Source organism: Bos mutus, chromosome 27 (assembly GCF_027580195.1).
Source record: "Bos mutus isolate GX-2022 chromosome 27, NWIPB_WYAK_1.1, whole genome shotgun sequence".
In the NCBI taxonomy this organism is placed as follows: domain Eukaryota; kingdom Metazoa; phylum Chordata; class Mammalia; order Artiodactyla; family Bovidae; genus Bos; species Bos mutus.
The window spans coordinates 6,826,330-6,853,045 of record NC_091643.1 but is presented as its reverse complement, the minus strand read 5'-3'; the positions used below and the strand labels follow the sequence as shown (position 1 = coordinate 6,853,045).

At 39.0% G+C, this 26,716-nt stretch overlaps 1 protein-coding gene across 1 annotated transcript in view; it reads left to right on the top strand.

Moving 5' to 3' along the window:
- The window catches only part of PSD3 (pleckstrin and Sec7 domain containing 3), a 500,681-nt gene that overhangs the window by 259,644 nt on the left and 214,321 nt on the right, over window positions 1-26,716 (top strand). Inside the window, 2 exon segments of the mRNA XM_070364266.1 lie at window positions 55-113; window positions 17,203-17,292. Of these exon segments, the coding sequence (XP_070220367.1) occupies window positions 55-113; window positions 17,203-17,292 (149 nt within the window).

Sequence of the window (26,716 nt, the reverse complement as noted above, 5' to 3'; positions counted from 1 at the left end):
GTCCAACAGGAACAAGTGAATTAATGCTTTCTGTCCTTGTCTCTCTTCTGTTAGATGGAGTCCATTGCCTCACCTGTGCAATTATGCTTCTTAACACAGATCTCCATGGCCATGTAAGTGTAGGGGTGTGGAGCTGTCTTACAGAGAGAGAGCTCCAGAATTTCCTGGGCTTATCTTTGCTTTTGTGTTCATACATGTTTACTGTCTGCCTTCTTTTATCTCGTTCTCTACATGGCAGGTAGGTAAACATAAATCTTTGGAAAAAGAAATAGCTTTTTTACATGCTAGCACTGAGCATAATTTTAAGTATGCACCATGTTGTCTGCATGTCTGGAGTTCTAGCTATAATGCGCGCAGTCTGTTATCTTCTTTGTCCACTAGATGGCAGAGACTGAGCTTTTACTTTTGGTTTTGGTTTTTAGTTAGCTATGAGGGTTGATACAGTATTGCAGAAAGAGGATGTTAAGTTAGATCTGAAAGTGTTGACTATGTTTTCACTAAATATAGTAGCAAGTGTTAAGAGCTAAGTTTTTTAAACACCCCTTAGCTTACCTGGTCTTTTGCTTGTTGAAATATCAATATAGTCTACTTAAAGTATAGGATGAACTTCTTAAATTTATGATTGTAACTATACTTTCATCTTTCACAGAGGTGGAATTTTAGCTTTTGCTTAAATTGTTCATATTAGAGAAAATAAGAAATGTTTTAGTTAAATATAGATCAATATAGATCAAATATAGATCAACATGTACACAGCACAAAAATTATTTCATAGTCCCACGTCCATTTATTTTGAAGGGAAAATCGTGTTTCTTGTAATTAGTCTACATCATCCCTTGATTTGCCATATGGTTTTTACCTTACAACTAAGAAATCATATTAAAAGAACTAAAACTAAGATAATGGCCCTAATTTGTTCTTCTGTTCCAAAAGGTCACACCTTATTTTAAACAAGAAAAAGGATAACTCCTTTTCTTGTTCTCCTCTTTAAGAAAGGCAAGTAGAGCTGTATGGGGTCCTTAAGATGGACTGAGGGGGACAAGCCTCAGTTTAACAGGGCGGTAAAATGTCTTGTGGAAATGAAGGTACTGGGATTCCCACAGCGTGAGCCTTGGAGTGAGTGGCAGAGTCTGATGTTAATTCAGCGTGGCGTGGGGCTGGCCAGCCAGCATGCTGTCCTAGCCTCTGTTTTCCTGTTGCCAATGAAGCAGGCTCTCACCGCTTTCCTCTGTTCATCCTGTGACCCCCCTTCTTCTCCTCTCACCCAGTTTCCTAGTCTAACCATCAGCTGAAGGAGACGCTTTTGATTATGGTTGTCCACACGTGACATTGACCCAAGCCAGTGGGTCCCAGGGCCGGGGATCTTCTTCACGTATGATAGTTGTGTATTTACTCTGTTCAGACTGAGAAAATGTGTAAGAATGAAGAAAAGAATCTAGTGACAGTTTGATTCTTTTTTACAGGTTGACTATGTCATAGAACTTCTGTAGAAGTAGCTAGATTTGCAGGCATTTGTTTCTATTAAGGGGCTCCCCGGTGGTTCAGTGGTAAAGAATCCGCCTGCCAGCGCAGAAGACATAGGTTCAGTCCCGGGGTGGGGATGATCCCCTGGAGAAAGAAATGGCAACTTGTTTCAGTATTCCTGCCTGGAGAATCCCACAGACAGAGGAGCCTGGCAAGCTGTACAGTCCATGGGGTTGCAAGAGTCGGATATGAGTTACGATTAAACTACCACCACCATTTCTGTTAAAAACTGGATTGCTTTTTAAAAAGCTAATATTGTTTTAATAATAATTTCAAATAAACATGTATCTTATTAATCACAATAATTTGAAACATAGCATTAAATAAAGGTGTGAGGTTTGTTATTTATTCAGATAACTCCGCACGCTTGATACACAAACGAGACGCCCTGGGGTGTCTTGTGCGTGGGTTCAGAACCACAGGTCTTGAACTCACTCGTCTTCCATGTTTGAGGAATTGAAAAGAGATTAAGTGATATACTACACTTCTTTTTGGCAACTGGAATATAAGAGAGAGTTTGTATAAGTGAATGGTTTAGTATTATCTTAATTTATGCCAATCATACATAATTAACAAGTGGTTATAGTGGCAGAATTACATATGAGGGAGAAAATGATAAATACAAATCTCTCTGTATCTTCAAAATCATGTTTTTAGTGATTATTAGTTCTCAGCTTTGTTTTTAAAAGTGTGTGCTACATACTGGAGATTGTTGTTTAAGTTTTGTATATTAGACTTTTTTATTCTTGTATACAATGCATGCTGTTACAAGACTGTTGAACATACAGTAGCTGCCATAAAAACTAACCATATGAAAATGTGTTTCTCTTCTTTTCCTCTGGATTCTTTTTAAAAATGAATTTTCCTTCTAGGTGGTAAGTTTTTAATCCATAATTTTGGATGTAGCTTCTCTTGCATCATGATTACCTGAATTATGGTACAGTGTCTGACTTACTAGCAATGGCTCCTATGAAAGTGAATCATTCATAAAGACTATAGAGTGAATTATTTCTAATATCTTCCCCTTTCACCCTCTCCTTATGCTATACTGCCTAGGCCTCACCTCTCATTACTTAGTCCAGAGCCAGAGTAATCCTCTTGGGAAATGAACTAATAATCCACTTCCCTTTTCTTCCCTGCCATCGTGTCATAATAGCATGACCTTTCTAAGAAGTGCTGAGACAAGCTTGCCCTCACGCTCTCAGTGGGGAAGGTGTAACCTGAGAGGTTCTCTTCTTAAGGCTGTTCATTGGGAATCTTCCTGTGCTATGGAATGACGTGTTGAAAATGCATTGGCATGGGCCTTTGTTCTTCCTGCTAATCTTACTAATAAAATGGTAGAAGGTGTACTAACATAGCAAGCCTAATTCAGTGCTGTATGTTGGAATGCTTTTCTGGCTTCCCCTTTTCTAGTTTATTCTATCATTAAACAAACACTTTAGTGTTTATGCTCCACTCCAAGTTTGCTGCCATCTGGGTAAGGATCAGAAGTCAGATGGAGTGGTGTTGGTAGGCTCGCCGCCCTTAGCCGGGTTACCTACAGAGCTGGTGAGGGCTAACCGAGGTGCTGTGGTAGAGAAGCACTGGGGGAGGGGGTCTCTTAATTACATACATTTCACTAAGTGGGCCGCACAAAGGCAGTCTGCAATATATACAGTATTTTGGGGAGAAATTCATTCAGATGTTATAGTCATTTCATTGGAACTAAAGAATGGTGATTCCCTTCTGTATCTATTTTAAAAAATGTGAATGATTTTTACCATTATTATACCAATAATATGGACTTACTTTTACTTATCTGCAAGTGGTTTACTAACCTTCATTAAATAAGTATTTTCTAATTGTGGTCACGTTTGCTAAGTAATCTCTTTTATTTTTAAAATGCCCCTTCGTCTATGAAGTCTGTATGTAAGTTAGACTTTTGTACATACAGGTCAATTTCTGTCAAAACAGTAAACAGATTTATTTTTCTCTTGTTCTGTTGGACAAGTTGTACTGAGTATTGTTACTATCAACAAGCGGAGAGTTGAAACTCTATTTTTTAAAGCCTTGCATTTTATTGGAAATAGTATGAATAAAATGATTTATCATGTTAGAATGCATTCATACCTTTTCCTTTTCTGAGCTACTCTGCAGGTATGCTCTATTAACTTAAAAGTATCTCTCTTGTCCTCCAGTCATATTCAAAATCCAGCCTCTCGAATCCAAGACTGAAGACAAGCAGCAGGGCCGGGACAGTGGTGGGAGGACTGGACCCTGAAATGGGAGGAAGTTTCAGAAGAAGAACTGAGATGCAGTAGAGAGTGGGGTAGGCGGAAGCATAGGCGTTGGCCGGTTTCTCAGCTAAAAGTCGGAAGCGATCCACAAGACGGTGCTGCCCAGGCCAGGCCGTGGTCAGAGGCAGGAGCCAGGGCATTGTTGTCAATCAAGATTTTGCGACAAAATCTGCCCTTTAACACCGCGGCTTGGGATTTTTAGTGACAATTTTATCTGAAGTGTGTCTGTGCTTTCTGGCAGAGCCAGGCCCCCAACCACCCCACTCCACCCCCGCCCCCGCCACACATAGGGGTGGGGAGTGGGCTGTGGTCCTTCTGGAGTGGTGGCTGCCTGTCTGGGCTGGGCGCCTGCAGATGCTCTGTCCTTGGGATCCTCGGCCTGCTGCTCATTATCTTCAGGTTTGTTGCACAAGGCAGGACCTTAGTGGTTTTTTGAGGGGTTGGGTTATGGGTTGGATAAGGGCTAAAACCACGGCAAGGACACTGTACTGGTATAGGAAAGAAAGAAGGCAAGGAATACAGTACAGCTTTTGTAATAGGATAATGTCAAAAAGTTGTGTAGTTCCGTTGGAGATAGATCTTAGGAACTCATTATTTTTCAATTTGTAAACTGTGTGAGTAATTGTGATAATTCAAAGATGGGCTCTCTAGGACACTGAAATTTTGAAGGCTGGGTTAAATAAATATTTGGTTATTATCAGAGGTGGAAAATGACTATTGTGAGACCTGTAATTGAAGAATTTTAATGCTTTTCCTTTTCATGTCATGCTATCTCGTCTCTCCACCCTCAGGAGCAGTGCAGATCTCCGTGAGGTTGCTAGGTAGTCAATTTGCACCTCAGGAAACCTCTGTGGGCGCCTGCGGTTGTCGTCCTGGTAACTGACATCTGCCCCCTCCTGTGGCGCGGTGGTCTCTGAGGACCCCGCTTTGTGTCCCTGCAGCCCTCTTTCCTCGGTCCCTCTTCCAGGAGGGCCAGCCCTGGCTGCAATTTCTTTTTCTATCTGAGCCCTGTCCCTCTGCGGACTTCCAGCCATGGGTGACATTTACTTCCAGTAAGCCTCCTCCCCTTGGAGTCCTCCTTTACACGCCCTTGGTGCTGCGTCCTTCCTTTTCCGGTTAGACTCTGCAGCCACAGTGACTCCTCCAGGCTCTCACCACTTCAGAGTGGCAACTGCCTAGAATTTTAGCAGGAATCCTTACTTAAGCGCATCAGAATCAATCACGCACGGGAGGATCTTCCTGGCTTTCATCACTCCTCAAGATGACAGCCTCCCTTTCCATTTTCCTTCCCTGCATTTCTTCCTCCCTGTCCCTACCCTCTTCTCTTTCTTTTTGGTAGTTCTACTTTCCTTAGAATCGGGTCATACTTATAAAACACAGCAGGTGTAGCTTTCCAGTTGAGTCAGTGGGGCTCATTTAGGGACCTCAGATCCTCTCGCTGATACATTGTTCAGCCCTCCGCCCTTCTCTTTCTTACCAGGATGTGTTTTCACATTTGCACAGATCGTTAGTACAAGGTGATAAAGGAAAGCAGATGGAACTCTTATTAAGGCAGGGTTGGCTCTTTCCTCCCACAGATAGTTTGGGGAAGAGCAAGAATGAGGATGAGGAAGGGGATAGGAACCTCCGGCCTCTGACCCTCTTATTTACTTTAATGTCTGCCTTTCTAGACAATCATGTTAGAAGCAGAGATCAGTCTTTGAATTAATAATGAGAACAGTCTTTTCCTTTATCTTCTCAAATTTTAGAGGAACTACTTTTTATGAAGCAGTAATCGAGCCTGCTACTAAATAATTCTCAAGCTTTTTGTTCTCAGGATCCCTTTATACTCATATTTTTGAGGGCCACCAGAAAACTTTTACTTATATCTGTTAATATTTACCATATTAAAAACTAAAGTTGATGATTTAGAAAATGTATTGAATCACTTTTATAATAGCATTTATAAACCAATTAAATGAATAATATACTTCTACCAGACCACCTGACCTGCCTCTTGAGAAACCTGTAGGCTGGTCAAGAAGCAACAGTTAGAAATGGACATGGAACAACAGACTGGTTCCAAATCGGGAAAGGAGTACGTCAAGGCTGTATATTGTCACCTTGCTTATTTAACTTATATGCCGAGTACATCATGAGAAATGCTGGACTGGATGAAGCATAAGCTGGAATCAAGATTGCTGGAGAAATATAAATAACCTCAGATACACAGATGATACCACCCTTATGGCAGAAAGTGAAGAAGAACTAAAGAGCCTCTAGATGAAAGTGAAAGAGGAGAGTGAAAAAGATGGCTTAAAGCTCAACATTCAGAAAACTAAGATCATGGCATCTGGTCCCATCACTTCATGGCAAATAGATGGGGAAACAGTGGAAACAGTGACAGACTATTTTGGGGGACTCCAAAATCACTGCAGATGGTGACTGCAGCCATGAAATTAAAAGACGTTTGCTCCTTGGAAGAAAAGCTATGACCAACCTAGACAGCTTATTAAAGAGCAGAGACATTACTTTGCCAACAAAGGTGTGTCTAGTCAAGGCTATGGTTTTTCCAGTGGTCATGTATGGATGTAAGAGTTGGACTATAAAGAAAGCTGAGTGCCAAAGAATTGATGCTTTTGAACTGTGGTGTTAGAGAAGACTCTTGAGAGTCCCTTGGACAACAAGGAGATCCAACCAGTCAATTCTAAAGGAAATCAATCCTGAATATTCACTGGAAGGACTGATGCTGAAACTCCAATACTTTGGCCCCGATGCAAAGAACTGACTCTTTTGAAAAGACCCCGATGCTGGGAAAGATGGAAGGCGAGAGAAGGGGACGACAGAGGATGAGATGGTTGGATGGCATCACTCACTCAATGGACATGAGTTTGAGCAAACTCTGGGAGCTGGTGATGGACAGGGAGGCCTGGCGTGCTGCAGTCCATGGGGTCGCAAAGAGTCAGACACGACTGAGGGACTTAACTGAACTGATGAGTAATAATTATACTTAAAATTTAGTGAAAAAATTAGCATTTAAAAATTTTTGAAAATCTCTTTCATGTTTGGTTTAATAGTAGACTGCTAGATCCTCTGCTTCCACGTTTTGTCTGTCACAGTATATCACAAGTCATGTAGCTTCTAGAATACTCCACTGTAACTTATGAGAGAGAGACTGAAAAATGTTTTTATTGTTATTATGAAAATAGGTTTGACTTCATGGATACCCTGAACAGAATCCCTGAACCATACTTTGAGAATCACTGTGTTACCATAGTATTTTCAGTTGCCATACATATTTTTTTCTTCATGCTATTTCTGGCTCCTTTTTCAGTGGCAATGTATTATGGAAGTGCTGGGGAATCCCAGTAATATTTCAGATCTCTCTAAAGGTGGAACTTTTAGCACACTAGCTTTGTGTTTGGGGTTTATGAAAGAGTACTTTGAGTATCACAGCTACAGCTTCTTGGTTTGTAAATTTACAAAGGATCCTGTTTTGCCAGCTAATCATGTGTATTAAAAACTGGACACCTGAGGGCAGCAGAACACAATTAAGCTTATCTGATAGAGACGCATATGAAACCAAAGCAAAGAAGCAGCTTTCAGCAGAGCTCCAGAACTGAAGTCATTACCAAGTCAGTAGTATGCTTTTTCAGCACTTACTGTAACATGTTGGAGGAGGTGGAGTTGCCATGTGGGAGGGTATGCCTGCTGTGTCTTAATATCTCAAGATTTATGAAGCCAGATTTTACCAATGGATCAAGAGAGCCTTCAGTTTCTCCGAAAGCATGTTTCCACAAAGCTTCCAGACTTTACACTATTAAAAATGAAAAATTTGAGGATTGTTATACTAATTCTTCAACCTTTCATCCAGAGTGTAGACTGTGGGCTGCTTCCTGGTGAGTGCAGAGTTGAGACGCCACTTCAGCAGCAGCTCACCCTCAGGCCTGAGCGAGGGTCAGGTCTTGGCTGGAGCTCCATTCTCCGTGTCAGAGAAGCGGGCTCAAAGCAAAGCCGTGGTCACACTTAGGCTCAGTTTTGGACTGTAGCTTGTGTGGTGTCTAAGACGTTGCTAAGATCTCCATCTTACCTTTCCTCCTCCACTCTCAGTTACCTCTGAAGTCCGGAGCTGATTATCTGCTGGGATGGGGGAAAAATGCCACGACTTTAGCAGAGGATAAACCTGAAGTTAAAGCCCAGAGTGTGTCGGATGCCTGACCCATTTGCTTATCCGTGACGTGTCCTCGGGACCGGGGCCTCCTCCTTCCATTTTCCTATAGCCTCGTGCTCAGTCGCTCCAGTCGTGTGCAACTCTTTGCAACCCCATGGAGCCTTAGTGCACCAGGCTCCTCTGCTGTGAGATTCTCCAAGCAAGACTGCTGGAGTGAGTTGCCATGCCCTCCTCCAGGGAGTCTTCCCAACCCAGGGATTGAACCTGTGTCTCCTGCATTGCAAGCAGATTCTCTCACCAATGACCCACTGGGGAAGCCCTTCTTATCGACTAAGGGCCTGCAAACCACGCCCCACAGTCCAGCTGGTTTTCCTGAACACGATCACACACATTTGCAGACTAAAATGACAGTGTTGAGTAGTTGTAACAGGGATCTTACGGCCTGTAAAGCCTAGAATATTTATCTGATCCCTGACAGAAATTTACAAAACTTGTCTCTTCCAGACCAGACTCTTGCCCTGGTCTATGAAACCTTCTACTTCCTCCCTAAAAGTAGTAGGTAAGGCTGAGGAGGATCCTTTTATCTAACATTCTAAATGAGAAACATGTTTACATCCAAGTTATATTTTTCAGACATGATAAATTCATCATAATTTATTCATATAAATACTTTATATCTAAAAGGAATCAAATGGAGAAAACAGCTCTTTATTTTTAAGAAAATATATTTTTAAATGACTGTTTAGTCATTTGGGGAGAATAACCTTAAATTTGTCTGGGAGTGTGAACCCCCAGTCTGGGTTTGTTTTTTTTTTTTAACTTTTGACTAATATTTTCTCTCATTAAGGATAGTACCTTAATTGGTTAAATTGTCAAGATTTGGGCCTGACTGGTATTTTGGGATTTCAGATAGAATTATTTTTTGTGGCTTCTCCATTTTAAGTTTGGTTAAAAATGCCTCCTGATTCTAAAGATATGATCTCCAGATTTACATTCTTTGAACATCTCAGATTTGATTGGAAATACTGTATTGATTTCAAAGAATAATTTTCGAGCCTTTCAGTGCATAGGAGGCCTTTTCAAATTCCTATGCTTTATTCATTTAATGGGAAAGAATTCAGAATATCAGAAAGTTCTATGAAAGTGCTGCCTTGGCATGCAACTGCCAGCATTTGTTTCAGAGAAGGCCTCCTTTTCCCCAAAGTCATGATTCAACTTGAAAACAAGACTAGAACCATGATGCCTATGAACTGTTGAGGTGCAAAGTCAGTGATTAGAGTAAGCTTTGATAGTATTTGTTTGAATAATAGTTTTTCAAATTAATTGATACAAATTGGTATGACACAGTCTCATAAGTACTTATAAGGACTGTTTCTTGATGACAAAGACTTCATTTTCCTTTGACTCCCTGATAAAAATAGCATAAAGACTTGGGGAGTGTTTAAACATGGATGTCAGCAAGACGCAAAGTGGACTCACCTGACCCTTTGCTCCTAGACGTCACCGGGAAGAATGACTAGTGAGGCAGAGGAGGACAGGAAGTTGCAGATATAAACAACCTTGACTATTCAGGAAGTTAGCTTACAGAAATAAGAGGATTATAAGAGAATACTATCAACAATTGTATGTTAACAAAAGATCACGCAGGTGAAATGGACAGGTTCCTAGAATGATAAATACTGTTGAAACTGAATCAAGGAGAAATAGAAAATCTGAATAGACCTATAGCAAATAAAGAGATTTAATTAATAATAAATAAAACTTTCCTCAAAGAAAAGCCCAAGACCAGATGGCTTTATTTGTGAATTTTACTAAACATTTAAAGAGGTTTTGATATAAATTCTTCACAAAATTTTCAGAAAAAAATAAAAGGGGAGTGATTACTTTTCAAAGCATTCTATGAGGACTATACTACCCTGATACCAAAACCAGACAAAACTATCACAAGAAAACTAATATCCCTTATGAATAGCCCTGTGAATATAGACTCAAAATCCTTAGAAAAAGGAAAATATAGTCTAGCAGTATATAAAAAAGACTATATATTCTAACCATTTGAAATTTATTATAGGAATGCAAGATTAGTTCAACATATGAAAATCAATCTAAACTCCTTATTAATGGAATAAAAGAGAAAAGCCATGATTATCTCAGTAAATACATAAGCACTGCCAAAATCAACACCATTTTATAACTAAAAAAATATATATATATAATATGCCAGGAATAAAAAGGAATTTCATTAATTCCTGAAAATGAGCATTTATGAAAAACTCATAGCTAACATCATACTTCCTGGAAAAGTTGGAAGACTTTTTGTGCCCCAGATCAGAAACAAGGCAAAAGTGTCCACCCTTGCCACTTCTTTGTTACATATTGAAGATTTTATCCAGGGTGAGTAGGCAAGGAAAAAAAATAAAACATGTCATGATTAGAATGAAATAAGTAAAATTTTCTCTGTTTGCAGAAGACTTGATCTTTTATATAGAAAATCCTAAGGAATCTACAAAAGAAAAAAATGATTAGAATCTAAAAAACAGTTCAGCAAGGCTGTAGAATAAAAGTTGAATATACAAAGATCATTTGCATTGCTGATACTAGCAGTGAACAGTATGAAAATGAAATGTTTCATTTACAGTATCATCAGAAATACTAAGATACTTAAGAATAAACTTAACAAAATAAGGTGGATGCATTGACGTTGAAAACTACAAAACATTGTTGAAAGAAACCAAGTAAGTGGAAAGTAATTTCATGGTATTGGATTGGAACCCTTAGTGTTAAAGTGCCATGCTGTCCAGAGTGATCTTCAGATTCAACACAGTCATCCTCAAAATGCCAGCTGACCTTTTTGTCCCCACAGAAAATTGATAAGCTGCTACTGAAATTCAATTACAATTTCTATCCAAGTCCCAATGGCATTTTTTGCAGAAAAGAAAAATTCATCCTAAAATTCACATGGAATCTCAAGGGACTGTGAATAGCCTAAACAGATTTGAAAAACGACAAAACTAGAGAACTCACACCTCCTGATTTCAAAACGTATTACACATCTACAGTAATCTAAAGAGTGTGATACTGGTGTAAAGACAGGCAAATAGGCAAACGGAATAGAATACAGAGCCCCTAATGGACTCTTGTATATATACTTTTTAATGATCTTCAGCAAGGGTGCCAAGATTACTCAATGGGGAAAGGACAGTCTCTTCAACACATGGTGCTGGGAATAAAGGACATCCAAAGCAGAAAGTGAAGTTGTACCCTTATACCATATAAAAGATTAACTCAACGTAGATTAAAGGCCTAAAACGGCAAAACTATGAGAATAAAACATAGAGATAAAGCTTCATAATGTTGGACTTGGCAATGATTTCTTGGATCCGACACCCAAACCACAGGTAGCAAAATTTAAAATAGACAAATGGGCTTACAGCAAACTTGCAAACTTTTGTACACAAAAGAATACTACAAAGTGAAATGACAACCTACAGAAAGGGAGAAGATATTTGCAACTCTTATATCTGATGAGTAATAAATATCCAGAATATGTAACGAACTCCTACAACTCTACAACAATTAAATTAATTACCCCATTTTAAAAGAGGGAAAAGGATTTGAATTAGACATTTATCTGAAGATATTATACAAATAACAAGGAAGCATATGAAAAAATTCTCAACTTTCACTAATTATCAGAGAAATGCCAATTAAAACTACCTCATACCTATGAGGATGGCTACTTTTTTTTTTTTTTAAGCAAAATAACAGAAGGTGGCAAGTATAGGGAGAAATTGGAATCCTTGTATGCTGTTGGTGGGATTGTAAAATGGTGTACCCCTATGGAAAGGAACATGGCAGTGCCTTAAAAAATTAGAAATAGCACATGATACCCCTATCCTATTTCTGGGTATATATCTAAAAGATTTGAAAGCAGGATCTCAAGGAGATATTTGCATACCCATGTTCATAGCAGTACTTCACAAAGCCCGGAAGTGGAACACCCCAAATGTCCATCAATGGATAAACTGTTGAACAAAATTGTAGTATACATCTAATGAAATCCTCAGCCTTAGAAAGGAGGAACCTCTGACACGTGCTGCAAGATGGACAAACTTTGAGAACACTATGATTTCACTTTCATGAGTTACCTAAATATTCAGAGTCATCAGAACAGAAGGTAGACTGATAGTTTCCAGAAGGTGGAGGGGAGGTGGATAGGAAGTTATATAGAGTTTAAGATTTGCAAGATGAAGTAGTTCTGGAAATCTGTTTCACCACAATGTAAAAATACATAACCCTACTGAACTGTGCACATAAAAATCATTAAGATGGTGAATTGTTTGTATTTTTAACCATAACAATAAGAATGCAGAGGTGAAAACAACTTGCTACAAAGCTATGAGAGTCAAGAGAGTGTTACACTGGCATCAAACCAAACATCTAGATCTGTTCAATAGAGTTAAGAGTTAAGGAGTAAACCCTTACATTCCAGTCTGTTGATTTTTGACGAGGATGCCAAGGCCACTCATTGGAGAAAGAATACATATGGTGCTGGGACAGCTGGATAGTCATATGCAAAAGAATGAAATTAGATTTTTCTTTGCTACTCTGTACAAAAATTAATGCGAAATGGATCAAATATCTAAATGTAAGAGCTAAAAGTATAAAATCTCTTAGAAAACATAGGAGTAAATCTTTGTGACTTTGGATTGATTTGACATTAATTTGTTACATATGACACCAAAAGCACAAGCAACCGAAGAAAAAATAAGTAAATTGAAATATCATCTAGATTAAAAACTTTCTCTGCTTCAAAGAATACCATCAAATGAGAAAACGCACATGATAGGAGACAGTATCTGCAAAGTACATATGCGGTAAGGAGCTTGTATCAAGAATACGTAAAGAACACAACTCAAGAATAAAAGACAATAATAAAAGGACAAAGGATTCAAATCAGCATTTCTCCAAAAAATATGTACATGTGGCCAGTAATGCATGAATGTATGCTGAACATCACCAGTCATTGCTGCTGCCGCTGCTGCTAAGTCGCTTCAGTCGTGTCTGACTCTGTGCAACCCCATAGACGGCAGCCTACCAGGCTCCTCTGTCCCTGGGATTCTCCAGTCAAGAACACTGGAGTGGGTTGCCATTTCCTTCTCCAAAGCATGAAAGGGAAATGTGAAAGTGAAGTCGCTCAGTCGTGTCCAACTCTTTGCAACCCCATGGACTGCAGCCTACCAGGCTCTTCCGTCCATGGGAGTTTCCAAGCAAGAGTACTGGAGTGGGGTGCCGTTGCCTTCTCAGTCATTAGGGAAATCCAAATCAGAAGCACAGGACACCAGTTTACACCCACTAGGTTGGCTTAAATAAAAAGGACAGAGAAGTGTTGGAGAGGATGTAGAGAAGCGGAAACCTCACACGCTTTTAGTGGGTATGTAACCTGGTGCCAGCAGTTCCTCAAGTGATTAAACACAGAGTTGCCATATGACCCAGCAATCCCGCTCCTGGGTGCACACATAGGAGGAATGAAAACATGTCCACCCAAACTTATGTGAATATTTTTAGCTATATTATAGGAACCACAATGTGGAAGCAGTCCAAGTAGCCACCAATTTCTGAATGGATAAACAGAATTTAGTAAGTTCATATAATGGAATGTTGTTTGGCAATAAAAAGAAGTTAAATACTGGTTAATGCTTCAGTATGGGTGAACTTGAAAGCATTATGCTAAATGAAAGAAACCAGTCATAAAAGACTGTATTTGTATGATTCCATTTATGTGAAGTGTCCTGCATAGGCAGCTCCACAGGGCTTAGTAAATAAGAAGTTTATTATTGGTGTTCAAGAGAATGGGTAGTGAGGTGGAAGAGAGATCTAAGAGTGATGGCTAATGGATGTGGAGCGGCTTTTTGGGGTGATAAAAATGTTCTCAGTTTAGACTGGTGATGGCCATACTGCTTTAACGATATACTAAGAATTACTGAATTGTATAGTTCACAAGAATGAATGTTACATGAATTATATTTCGATAAAGCTGGTGTTTTTTTAAAAGTTGTAGTAAGTTGACACTTATATAACTGACATATTGACACTTACATATAACTTACTGGCGTATTTTTTAAAATCTTCTTGTTTTGCTCCTGGTATTTGTAATTTGTCTACTTTTCCATAGTTTTATTTTTGTTTGTATAACATGTTTTTATATTTGGGAGTCTTGATATTGTTTTATTTGATACTTATTTTAACAAAAATTGCATAAATTGAGATGAAAGTTTCAGTTTCTTATTGCCAAAAGACTCAGGTGTTTCAATATAAAGCATTCTAAAACAAGTTTTATCATTATTAACATTGCAAGGATTAAAAACAGATAATGTCATCAAGTGAAAGTGAAGTCGCTCAGTCGTGTCCGACTCTTTGTGAGCCCATGGACTGTAGCCTACCAGGCTCCTCCGTCCATGGGATTTTCCAGTCAAGAATACTGGAGTGGGTTGCCCTTTCCTTCTACAGGAGATCTTCCTGACCCAGGGATTAGAACCCGGGTCTCCCGCATGGTAGGCAGACGCTTTACCATCTGAACCACCAGGGAAGTCTGCTGACAGGTCGGTATAAACCCCCGACAGGTTTCTGCTGTGAGCCATGTGAGGTCACCGCGGAACTGCAGAGCAGGGCTCCTTATTTGCTTCACGCAGGACTTTTCATTCATTCACACAAGCACACTGTAGAGTTAGTAAAGTACAGCAGAAAACATGTTTGCTAGGAGAACAAGGAACTAGAGCTCCAAGCATCCTTGCCTTGTCCTGAAGGATCCCGGATGAACCCCCAAGATGAAAGGCTGCTGCTGAGCCATAAAAGACGCCAGGATTCTTGGCCTCCAGAGGAGAAGAATTCAATCCGGGGCCAGTGATGAGGCTTGATCGCTCAGAGCTTTTGTGTAATAAAGTTCTATTAAAGTATAAAAGGGATAGAGAAAGCTTCTGACACAGACATCAGAAGGGGGCAGAAAGAGTGCCCCAATGTTATCAAATCACATATTAAAAAAACATTTTTGTTCTTAAGTGATGATTAAATTATGTCCTCTTTTAATTTTGTTAAAAGCAAAGAATTGAAACCACCTAACTTGGAAAAGAATTTTTTACGTAGTCATTATTCATTCATTTTCTCAAATCCTTGAATCATATCCCAGAAAGGCCTTGCCAAGTCATATCAAAATGACTATTGATCGTACTTGCTAGTTTTTAGCTTAGGTGGCACCCTGTTTGATCCGATACACTTGATAAGGGAAAATTGAGCTATTGTCTTTTTCAATATAACGTTAGGAAACAGTATTTTCCATTAAGGTTCCTTTCTGTGCTTTAAATAAATTTCCACCAAAACTTGGGACTACAGCTGCAATGTATTTAAGTTATAGGAAATATCTACCAGATACATTAATTGGCAAAGCCAGTTCTCATTGTTAAAACATTTATGCAGTCTTTCCTCTAAGTGTGATTATCTATGCTGTCTTTCCTGATGGAAGAGGTAGGGTTTCAAACAAAAGTTATAATTAATTAGCAAGCACTGGACAGATTGTTTCATGTTTTAAGGCAGAAAGGCAGTTGTGGAAAAGGAAGTGAGAAGCGATGACTTTGAAGACACACAGGTAACTCTGTTCTCAGGCAGACGTGTATTTTTTAAGTTCTGTATAAATACTCCCTTGAAACTGTCTCTGGTTTTGCATTCCTTTTAAAGTCTGTCTCCAGAACATTCTGCACCAACTTGCAGACTGCTGTCCCACCCTGCTCTTGGTCTTCTCTGACTAGAATACAGCTGCAGAGCACGCGCTGCATCTGCCCGTGTGTCGTGTGCAGGGCCGCGCCGTGTGGGTGCACTTCATGTTCACTTGGACCACATTTGCCAGAGCCCCAGTCTCTGCACTTTGTTCTGCGTCCCTGCTCACGGCATGGGTTTCTGTGGGAGTCCAGACTCAACCTCAGAATCCTTCACAACTGGCAACTTTTATTAGCCCGTTGGAGCTGGCACTGGAGGCAATTCTGTGTCATAGCAATTTTATTAGTTTTCTCAGCATATTTGCATCTCTTCTCTTTTTACAGTTCACATTTTCTGTGTGTTTAGTCGCTCAGTCATGTCCAACTCTTCGCAACCCCATGTACTGAAGCCTGCCAGGCTCCTCTGTCCATGGCGGTTCTTCAGGCAAGGACATTGGAGTGGGTTGCCATGCCCTCCTCCAGGGGAATCTTCCTCACGCAGAGATTGAACCCAGGTCTCCTGCATTGCAGGTGGATTCTTTGCCATCTGAGCTATAAGGGAAGCCCTCACATTTTCTAATTTTTGTTTATTAATGAGATCATATTTGGTTAAACTTATTATCCTTAAGTTGAGAACGAGTTTGGAAACAGTTCTCCAAGGATCTCTTGCTTTTCTTACATTTTGTGAACTGAAGTTTGGTTGCCTTTGTTCTGGTCTGTCTTTTCAATATTATTTCTGTGGTGAGCAGCATTGGAAAAGTGACTTAGTGATTCCCAGAGCAGTGGTTAGATTTGTGTATGGCCTTGAAAGATACAAGCTGGTTTCTCTCTTTACAGCCAAGGGGTAGATATGCTTAACTGTCCCATTGCGAGGATTCAGGTTCCCAAACCTCAGCACTTCTCCTGTGTGTGCAGGAGTCAGCTGGCCCCACTCAAGGTGCTCTGAGTACTGGGACTCAGGGAAGTGGAGCAAGAAAGCGCTGGGGTCCCGGCCACTTCTGTTGTGATAAATTCCTGCGGTCCTGTTCTGACTGCATTCGGCGGCCTGTGATAGGCTAAGTTCTTAGCTTGAAGTAGCAGCCTGAAATCTCAGGTCCTTCATCATTCTTGGCAATAGGTAGGAAATACAAATAAAGAAGCAAATAAATAGCCATCAGAGTTCAGCTAAGAAATATCATTTTATTCATGCTTTTCCTGTAAAAACTACATTATATATTCTTTTCATAAATGTAGCAAAGGTTTTTCAGATTTTTTCTTAGGCTAAAATAAAACCTTGACATAATTTTGCTATTCATATTTAATGACAGTTTTCAAAGCATAATAAGCCATCTGTTTTTTTCATATGCATATAAACTTGTAGGTATATATATACACACACATATATTGGGGTGTTTGTGTCTGGTTTTGAAAAACCAAATCAATCTTATTTTGTTTGATCACATTTTCAAGAAATAATCTTAATTCCACCTGTGTCATAGTGATGTGTTATTTGCCTCTGTTCCAGAATATTGGAAAGAAGATGACCTGCCAAGAGTTCATCGCAAACCTCCAAGGGGTAGATGAAGGTGGTGATTTCTCCAAGGATCTACTGAAAGTAAGCATTGAAATGGTATTTATGTATTTACTTACTGAAGTAGAGTTGATTTAAAATATTATGTTAGTTTCAGGTATATAACATAATAATTCAAAATTTTTATAGATTATACTTCATTTGAAGTTATTATAAACTATTGACTATATTCTCTTTGCTGTACAATATATTCTTGTAACTTATTTTTTTATACTTAGTAGTTTGTATCTCTTAATGCCCTACCTTGAAATACTGGTATTTAAAATATGTTTATATTTTCTACTTACTTTTTAATGTAAAATAGGCTAAGATCACTAAAGTCTTTTGTTGTTGTTTTTTTTTTTTTTCTGGTGAGGTTTCTGTTGGACATTGTCCTTGACATGTCAGACTGAAAACTACCCTTCAATTAATAATTCCTAGAAGTCCACATTATAATTTATAATACTGAGATAATCAGTAGATTTTGAATAATTCGTGCTACAACTAGTGGGCATTTTTTAATTTATGTGACTGTCAGAACTTGAGAAAGATCACCATGGTATATTCACTATGGAAACAAAAGAGCATTTGTCAGACAATAAAGGAAGCAGTTCTGACTGTTCAGTCCTCAGAAATCCACTCAGGCCGTCTTTGGAAAGACATTAAATTAAAATCTGAGTAATTGTGGAATGCCTGAGTTACTTGCACTGAGCTTTATTATTGACAACAGTTAGTGTGTTTTCCCTCTAATCAACTTTGGAATTCATAACATCCTGCAGCAGTATACATGAGATATGCATTTGACTCAAATACAAAATATAGAGATTGATAATGGATGTGGCTATTTTTGAAGTTCAGGATAAGATGTGTGCGTTGAGAATGTGATTTTTACAGATTTCTGTTTGATTCTGATTTTCTTTTTAAAAACTTTGTACACATGTATATTTCTTTTGACATCAGTTCCTTTGACTGAATTTGCTAAGAAGGGCAGCACATTTTGAATCATGGTATAATATGGAAATGTATGAGTAGAAAGATAAGTCCTTATGTTTTCTATGACTTTTAAACTACATAATATATAGAATTGAGTTCTGCCAGATTTAGAGAGACATATATACTCTGAAAAATGAAAAAAGGTGTAAAAATGGTATTACGAGATTCTGAGTTTGACTGGCTTTAATTGCAGCTCATTAAAAAATTATATTATGAAAAAAGCAAGAGGAAATGTATCTTCAGCTTACTATATAAGGAAGGTGTTTTTTAAGTCCTTTCTCTATGGAACAAATGCTGCCATTTCTGAAGCTACAATTCCAAATGGGAATGGGAAGTAAAAGATGGTGGATTGGGACTTGATGTACTCTGTACATCCATGGAAGGCAGACGGTAGACACATGGAAACAGGCCTTTTCTCGTTCTAGTGGTGTTAGCATGGAATGTAACTCTCTTTCTAGGAGAGGCTTTGTGAGGCCTTTATCAAGTTACGCCAGAAATGAAAACTGACAGGTAGAATTTTTATAGTAAGCTTTTAGACTTTTGTGGTAGGCTGTGGTAACATGCATGACTGTGGGTTGATTAGTGGGCAGCTTTGGAGCATGTTTGAGGGAGCTTTCCAAACCAAATGCAGTGAATGTACAGTCCAGTGGCCACCATTCATCTTGGGTAAGCATGTGTGCTTTGATTTACTCTGCCAAGAATTTGCTGGATGATTTGTTGCAGTCGTACAATTGAGATCATGCTTAAAAATCTCAGGGAGAAAAATAAGTGTTATGCTGGTTTTTATTTACTGTGGGAAGTTGACAATGAAATGATGCCGAAAATGACAGTGGCATTTACATGGAAATTGTCAAGTAAAATATTGATTTCCTTTTGTAATAAACCTCAGCCACTCACCAACCCAAGAGGAGGGCTTTCTGTTTCAGTAGGAATCTGGATTGTACTGCAGATTCCAGCAAGAAAAGATTTTCTTCAAACTGTTTGTTTCATTTTACTCTTCTCTCTGACCAGCCCTCTTAATGGCTTTTCCTTCTTTCCTCTCTCCCTCTGCCTCCCTTTCTCTTCCTCTCAGTTTCTTTTTAATTCTGCCTTTGACTTTCTCTTTTGTTTTCTCTTAGTCTCTTTCTTATCTTTCTTTCTCTCCTCCCCGCCCACCAAAACACTCTCTCTCTCTCTCTCCTGAGATAAATTATTGGGTGGGATATGAATAGGCCTTTGGGGGGCAGTATTACATACATGCCACACAGATAGATACATATGTCCAGATAAACACATACACATTTGGTATCATCTTACAGGTTCTAGATAACTCCTTTCTCTCTTCTGCCACCCCTTTCCCAACTTAAAAATTACAGGCATATACTCCATTCAGTTTAATTTATGAGGTGAGCCGTTTAAAGTTATATGGATGGAACTGATAAATGGTTATTGCTACATATTGACCTTATTACTTTTAAGATTTCTTTGGAAATCTTAAAGTAGCATTTGGATTTTCTTTTTGGACCAGAAGTAACATTCTGACCCATATCTGTTGTTCAGGGTAGTTGCATAGTCAGGAATATTTATTGAAGACCCACTCTGTGTTCAGGTGTGGACTTGGAGAACATATCAGAACCAAATGGGCCCCTGGTCTCAGAGACCACAGACTACTGAAAAAGATGGAGGGTCCTTTCTCCCTTAAATAGACAGTTATTCCATATTAAAATAAAAATATAAGATGAATTCTGCTTGTTGTTAGTAGGAATGATAATAAAAAATAGACCTTAACATACTTAAAGGTATGCACCGTGAGGGACTTGTTTCAAACCTATAATTCAGAGACTTGAGTTAATATTTAGCTGTAAATTTGCCTTAGATTACATGAAAAGGATAGATAATGGTATATTGAGCCCTTTTTCACACTTTACAATTTACTGCTATTTCCCTGCTATTTACTCAAATGACCTAAACAGACGCATGAGTGTATGAGTCCTTTGTGCAAATAAGAGTTTTCCCCAATAAGTTGCTTAAATGATGATAAGTAACAGATATCTATGGTATAAAATGGAAGAAGTTGGGTACCAAAAGACAACTGGTGATAGAATTTATTTAGGTTCTTTAAACTTGAAATCTGGTGGGAGGACGTGCTGTTTGAGATAAGCCTCCATTTAAAATATTGGTACAGTTTTAGTAGGAGACTGATTTTGATTTAGGTTGATATTCCACTTCAACTCATGTCCCCTTTCTTCTCCGTAAACATTAATGCTCTTTCTTCCTTCCTTCTCTCTCTCTCCTTCTTTTCTCTCTCTCTCTCCCTTTCCTTCTGTCTTTCCTTTTTTCTTTCTCTCTCTCTCTCCCTCCTGCCTATTTCCTCACCAAATCAAGACCAAACTCTGCCAGACCATCTGATGTGTCCATGGCTCCACTGGGTGTGCCAATCCCAGTGCCTTCAGGCGTCACTGGGGGTGAGGTGGAAGAAAGGGGAAGAGGGAAGATCTGCTTTTAGTTCTGATGACTTAATAGGACATCCCTAAGATTCTAATAAGTAATAAAGCTCTTAGGACTCAAACAGAAGGAGATGAGAATGTGAGATGCGGGCCAGCTCTGGGTTGGAGGATGAAGTTCCTGAGAGACATGATACATGAGGATTATGACTATTGTCTGGGGAACTCTGCTGACGGTTCCAATCTCAGCTCCCCTGTCTGATTAGCTGAGGGGTTATGAGCAAATTCACGTAAACTTTGTCTCCTGATTGCCTCATCTATGAAATGGGAGGCTTTATTAACACCTACCTCATCTAGTTGTTTTAATAAGTTAATATATCCAAAGACTTCACAGTTCTAGTACGTGTTAGCTATTATAACTTTTTAAAGTGAAGTCGCTCAGTCGTGTCCAACTCTTTGCAACCCCATGGACTGTCACCCACCAGGCTCCTCCGTCCATGGGATTTTCCAGGCAAGAGTACCGGAGTGGGTTGCCATTTCCTTCTCCAGAGGGTCTTCCCGACCCAGGGATTGAACCCGGGTATCCCACATTGTAGGTAGACAGTTTCACCCTCTGAGCCACCAGGAAAGTCATTATAACTTTTTAGTATTGTTTTATTCTTTACCTATGTCAAAGTGGACTGGACAAGGACTCCACCCCTTCCTGCGAGCATTTGGACTCAAGGTATCTTAACACTTCCTGGGCAGAGTGGGATTAGTGTCAATAGACAGGACTTCTGTCCCCCATCCTTTTCAGCCTAAACACACCCATCATTTTGTTTTTAGAAGGGACCATCTGTGACTTTGACCTTGAGCATTTTCTCCTATTGTGGTAAGATTTTAATCCTCATCATTTGTGGCTTCTTTGCTATCTAAAGACTTGCTGGTTCCAAAGAATGGCCATTGAAGTCCTTCACAGAAGGCATTTGTGCAGTGATGCCTGTCTTGACATTGTACAGGCATCTGACAATGAACCTTGGTTAACCCTATATTTTCTGCCCTTTTAACCTTGTTAAGCAACAGTGCCTCATCCATCTTGCTGCATTTTTATATCTTATCTTTGGTTTGGGTCTTTGATGCTGCAAGAGTGCAGGGACTAAGGAGAATTTGGTCTTAAACTGGTCCTGAGATCAGAAGAAACGTTGAAGAAGCAAATTAGTTCTGATCTTCTTTAAAGATCCCAAGAAAATCCTGGGATATTAATGGAGATGTGAATTGTTTGAAGTGACTACAAACCCTGGGAAAGAAGAAATATTGCTGGGTGTCTCCCTACTCTATGTGTTCTCCAGATGGAGAGCTCTGGGTCAGAAGGCTCATGGGTTTATTGGTCAGCTTTTGTAGATTCTAGACTGTTATCCTGGGAATGAATCTCTTCCACACAGAACACTGGAGTAGGTTGCCATTTTCTTCTCCAAGGGATTGTTTCCTTAATTTCTCTTTCTGATCTTTTGTTGTTAGTGTGTAGAAATGCAGCAGATTTCTATGTATTAGTTTTGTATCCTGCAGCTGTACTGAACTCATTGGTGAGCTCTGGTAGTTTTCTTGTGGTGTCTTTAGGTGGCGATGGTGTCTTTTATATGTATAGTGAGGCTTCTGCAACAAAACTAAAGTGTCACTTCATGTCATCTGCAAAGAGTGACAGTTTTGCCTGCTCTTTTCCTATTTGGATTCCTTTTATTTATTTTTTTTCTTGTCTAACTGCTATGGCTGGGACTTCCAAAACTATGTTGAATAAAAGTGGTGATAGTGTGCATCTTTTGTCTTTTTCCTGATCTTAGAGGAAATGCTTTCAGCTTTTCACTCGTGTGTATGATGTTAGCTGTGAATTTGTCATATATGGTATGACCTTTATTATGTTGAGATATATTTTCACTATGCCCATTTTCTGAAGAGTTTTTATCAGAAATGGACATTAAATTTTATCAGAATCTTTTTCTGCATCTATTGGGATGATCATATGGTTTTTATTCATTAGTTTGTTAATGTGGTATATCACTTTGATTGATTTGCAAATAACTGAAAAATCCTTGTCCAGAAAACTGGACAGCTATATGTAAAAGAATGAAATCAGAACATTCTCTAACGCCATACACAAAAATAAAATGGATTAAAGGCTTAAATGTAAGACTGGATACTGTAAAACTCCTAGAGGAAAACCTGGACGGAACACTCTTTGACATAAATCGTAGCAATATTTTTTTTTTTGGATCTATCTCCTAAAGTAAAGGAAATAAAAGTAAAAATAAACAAATGAAACCTTTAAACTTAAAAACTTTTGCATAGCAAAACCATTGAGAAAATGAGAAGATAGTCTACTAAATGGGTGAAAATATTTGCAAATGATATGACCAATAGGGGTTGATATCCAACCTTTATAGACAGCTAATACAACTCAATATCAAAAAAACTAACAACCTGATTAGAAAATGGATGGAAGACCTAAATAGCTATATTTCTAAAGTGGATATGCAGATGGCCAATAGACTCATGAAGAGATGCTCAGTATCATAAATCATCAGGGAAATGCAGAGCAAAGCCACAGTGAGCCATCACCTCACACCTGTCAGGATGGCCGTCATCAAAAATGACACAAATAGCAATTTTTGGCAATTATGTGGAGAAAAAGGAAATCTGTACACTGTTGGTGGGAATGTAAATTGGTGCAGCCACTGTGGAAAACAGTCTGGAGGTTTCTCAAAAAATAAAAACTAGAACCATATAACCTAGTACATTCGCTCCTGAGTATACAATCCAAAAAACAGTGATTTGAAAAGATATATGCACATCATTGTTCACAGAAGCATTATTTACAATGGCCAAGATAGGGAAGCAACTTAAGTGTCCATCAGCAGATGACTGGATAAAGAATATCATGGAATACTACTCCGCCATAGAAAGAATGAAATTTTGCCATTTGCAGCAACAGGAATGGACTATAAGTGAATAAAATCAGAGAGACAAATCCAAACACTGTATGATATCACTTACATGTAGAATCTAAAAATAAAATACAACAAAGGACTGAAAAAGCACAAAGGACTGAAAAAGCACAAAAGAAGGAGATTCACAGATTCAGGCAACAAACAAATGGTTACTAGTTGGGGGAGGGGGGCCGCAGTGTAGGTGGGGGAAGTGGGAGGCACAAACAGTTGGGTTTAAGAAAGACTCAGGAAGTTTTATACAGCACAGGGGATACAGCCAATATTTGGTAATAGCTGTAAATGGAAAGTGACCTCAAAAGTTGTACAAAAATTTTTTTAGAAATTAAAAAAATTGTTACATATTCTATTAAGTCGAATCCCAGTGAATGTTCTTATTCAGATGTGTGTGTTTTCCCTTGCTTTCCCCCAAATCAGAATTTAGATGTGAACCAGATTTTGGAATTTAAAGAAGTTTCTGAAAATGCATATTACCTGTATCCATTACTTAACATATGTAGTCAGCTGAAAACACTGTATGTTTTATTTCAAACATAATTTTTATATTTGGTATTCTTAGGCAGCAGTAACCTGTGAAAATGATGGAGAAATTAGCTAGGAGGGTAACATATAAATAAACAGATCTAAAAGATTGACAACAAAAAAATACATTTTAAATAAAGATTAATATATCTTGTAAAAGGAAAGAAACAATAATTAGGAAATATAAGAATTATGCTATGCAGGCAACCATTAACCTATGGTTAATGGTAACCTATAACCATTAGGTTTTTAATCAATCACAGTTGTATATAGGGGTAAGCAAAAAAAAAAAAAAAAAAAAAACAAAAAACCAAAAACAAAACACAACAACCCAGCCATTAAAGATTCAAGCAATTTGTTAAAAACTTGAACTCTGAAAAGTGCCCTTTTGCACAAAGTGACAACAAGAGTTGTAAGCTTTTTCTTAAAAAGAGAGCAAAGCTAACTCAGCTTTCAGGGTACCATTGACCTATCTAATTTGACGCTTTCAACCAGGGAGGAGATTAAAAATTTAACGCTGACAGTTGCTCCTCTTTTCTTTCCACGAAAAGGCTGACCTTAGAAAACATTTCTCCCCCATTTTGCTCTCTCTTCTTTCATCTCTGCTTCCAGTATTATCAGATGAGGACAAGTGTAAGTGGAGAAATCTGGTGAGGGTTTTCAAAGTCAGTGTTGTGGTTGTAAAGTACTATGATATGCTGTAGTTTTGCAAATGTTACCATTGGAGGAACCTTGGTAAAATGTATTTAAAAAATCTCCTATTAATATAACTGCATGTGTCAGGTGTTAGTCGCTCAGTCATGTCCGACTTTTTGCAACCTCATGGACTGTAGCCTGCCAGGCTCCTCTGCCAGTGAGATTCTCCCAGGCAAGAATACTGCAGTGGGTTCCCATTTCCTTCTTCAGGGTATCTTCCCAACACAGGGATCAAACCCAGGACGCCCACATTGTAAGAGGATCCTTTACTGTCTTAGCCACTGCATGTGAATCTACAGTTATTTCACTAAAACTTCCAGTGAAAAGGGAGTTCCATTTCTCTGCATTCAGCCAGAGATTTAAGCATCATGTAGTAATGAGTTTAATGAAGTTTTCATACTCTTTCAGACTTTACTACTCTTTGATTACTCTTCCCAGCAGTGAATATAATGATTGTTAAGCTCAGCTGCAATTGCATAGCAGCGGTGAAAACTGTGGTTTTAAGAAAAAGGCAGTGGGAATTATTTTAAAGAGTTGGAAAGCTAGAGAGTCAATGAGTCCATTTAAAAGGGTTATTATTATTACTCTGGGGTCTGTGGAGAATTTTTTGGAAGGAAGTTATAATGGAAATGAGACGGTGAAGAAATGGTTGCAATTGTGTATTTGGGAAGGGACGACGGCTTGGGCGTGGCTGGTGACAGTTAATAACAGAACGATTTCACATTGTTTTGAGATACTAGCTTTTCTGTTGCTAAATTATTTTCCAAATTGCCCCACTGTCCCTTCCTGTATCACCTGGGTTCTAAAGTGCTTGAAATGGAAGAGTGCTAAAAAGTGGGAGCACGCTGACTGCTTCTTCCAAGCTAAGGCTTGATCTTGGGGTCGCTCTGCGCCGCTGTGCAGGCCACGTGTGTAACGCGGGTTGGAACGTGGGTGGTGACGCCTTCCTCCCAGAGTGACCGTGAGGACTGGAGAGTGCATCCCAGTGTTGGGGTCCTGGGTTCCACGCCTGCCCTCTCGCTGCTAACGACAAGTGACGGTGCCTCAGTTATGGTTTCTTGGTTTGTAAAATGAGGTATGTGGGCCATTCCCATGATTTTCAGGTTTTCAGTTCAGGCTCCTAAAGCCGACAGTATCTGGTGCCCCCTTGCCGTGTCCCGCTCTCTACCAGGACCAGAACTGCTTCCTCTGTTTTTTCTATTGGGCTCAAACTAACTCATGAGCGATTTCTTTTGCACAAAATATTTTGTGGCAAAGAGTAAGCTGGATAAAAACTATACATGATCTTTATGGATCCTTTCAGTCTAAGTATTGGGAGTGTTCTTAATATCATTTTTTTCTTTGTAAATTCAAATTGCATCTCTCAAGTTTTAACTTTTCTGATGTATTTATTGGTTTAGATAAAGAAGTGTCCAAGAAAATTAACCTCTGTTTTGTCAGTGTCCTCAAAGGATTACTCCTAGAGAATTATGTGAGAGGAAGAAACGGGCCACAGTCTGAAAAAAGTCGGCATTTTTTATAAATGAAAAGCCTGAAGTGAATTCTCAAAAATACTTGATCTGAGTTATATTTGGAGTCTGCAGTTGAAAATAGGAACTGAGGGGTGGTATTTAAGTGTAGCTAAAAAAAGAGCATCAACTGTTGCCTGGAGTAGGTGAGCTCTCTTCAAGAGAAGGTCCTGGAGACCTGATAGCAACAGTCTCTATGGAGGAAACCGGCTCGAGTGCTTATCCTGGTAGAAGCAGGCGAGCCTTTCCAGAGAAAAGCTGCCTTCGCGAGCTTTTAAAGAGAGAAGCTTGAAACATTTTGGCTTAAAATATGGGATGCAGCTTTGTTCAGTAAAATGCACCAAGCTGA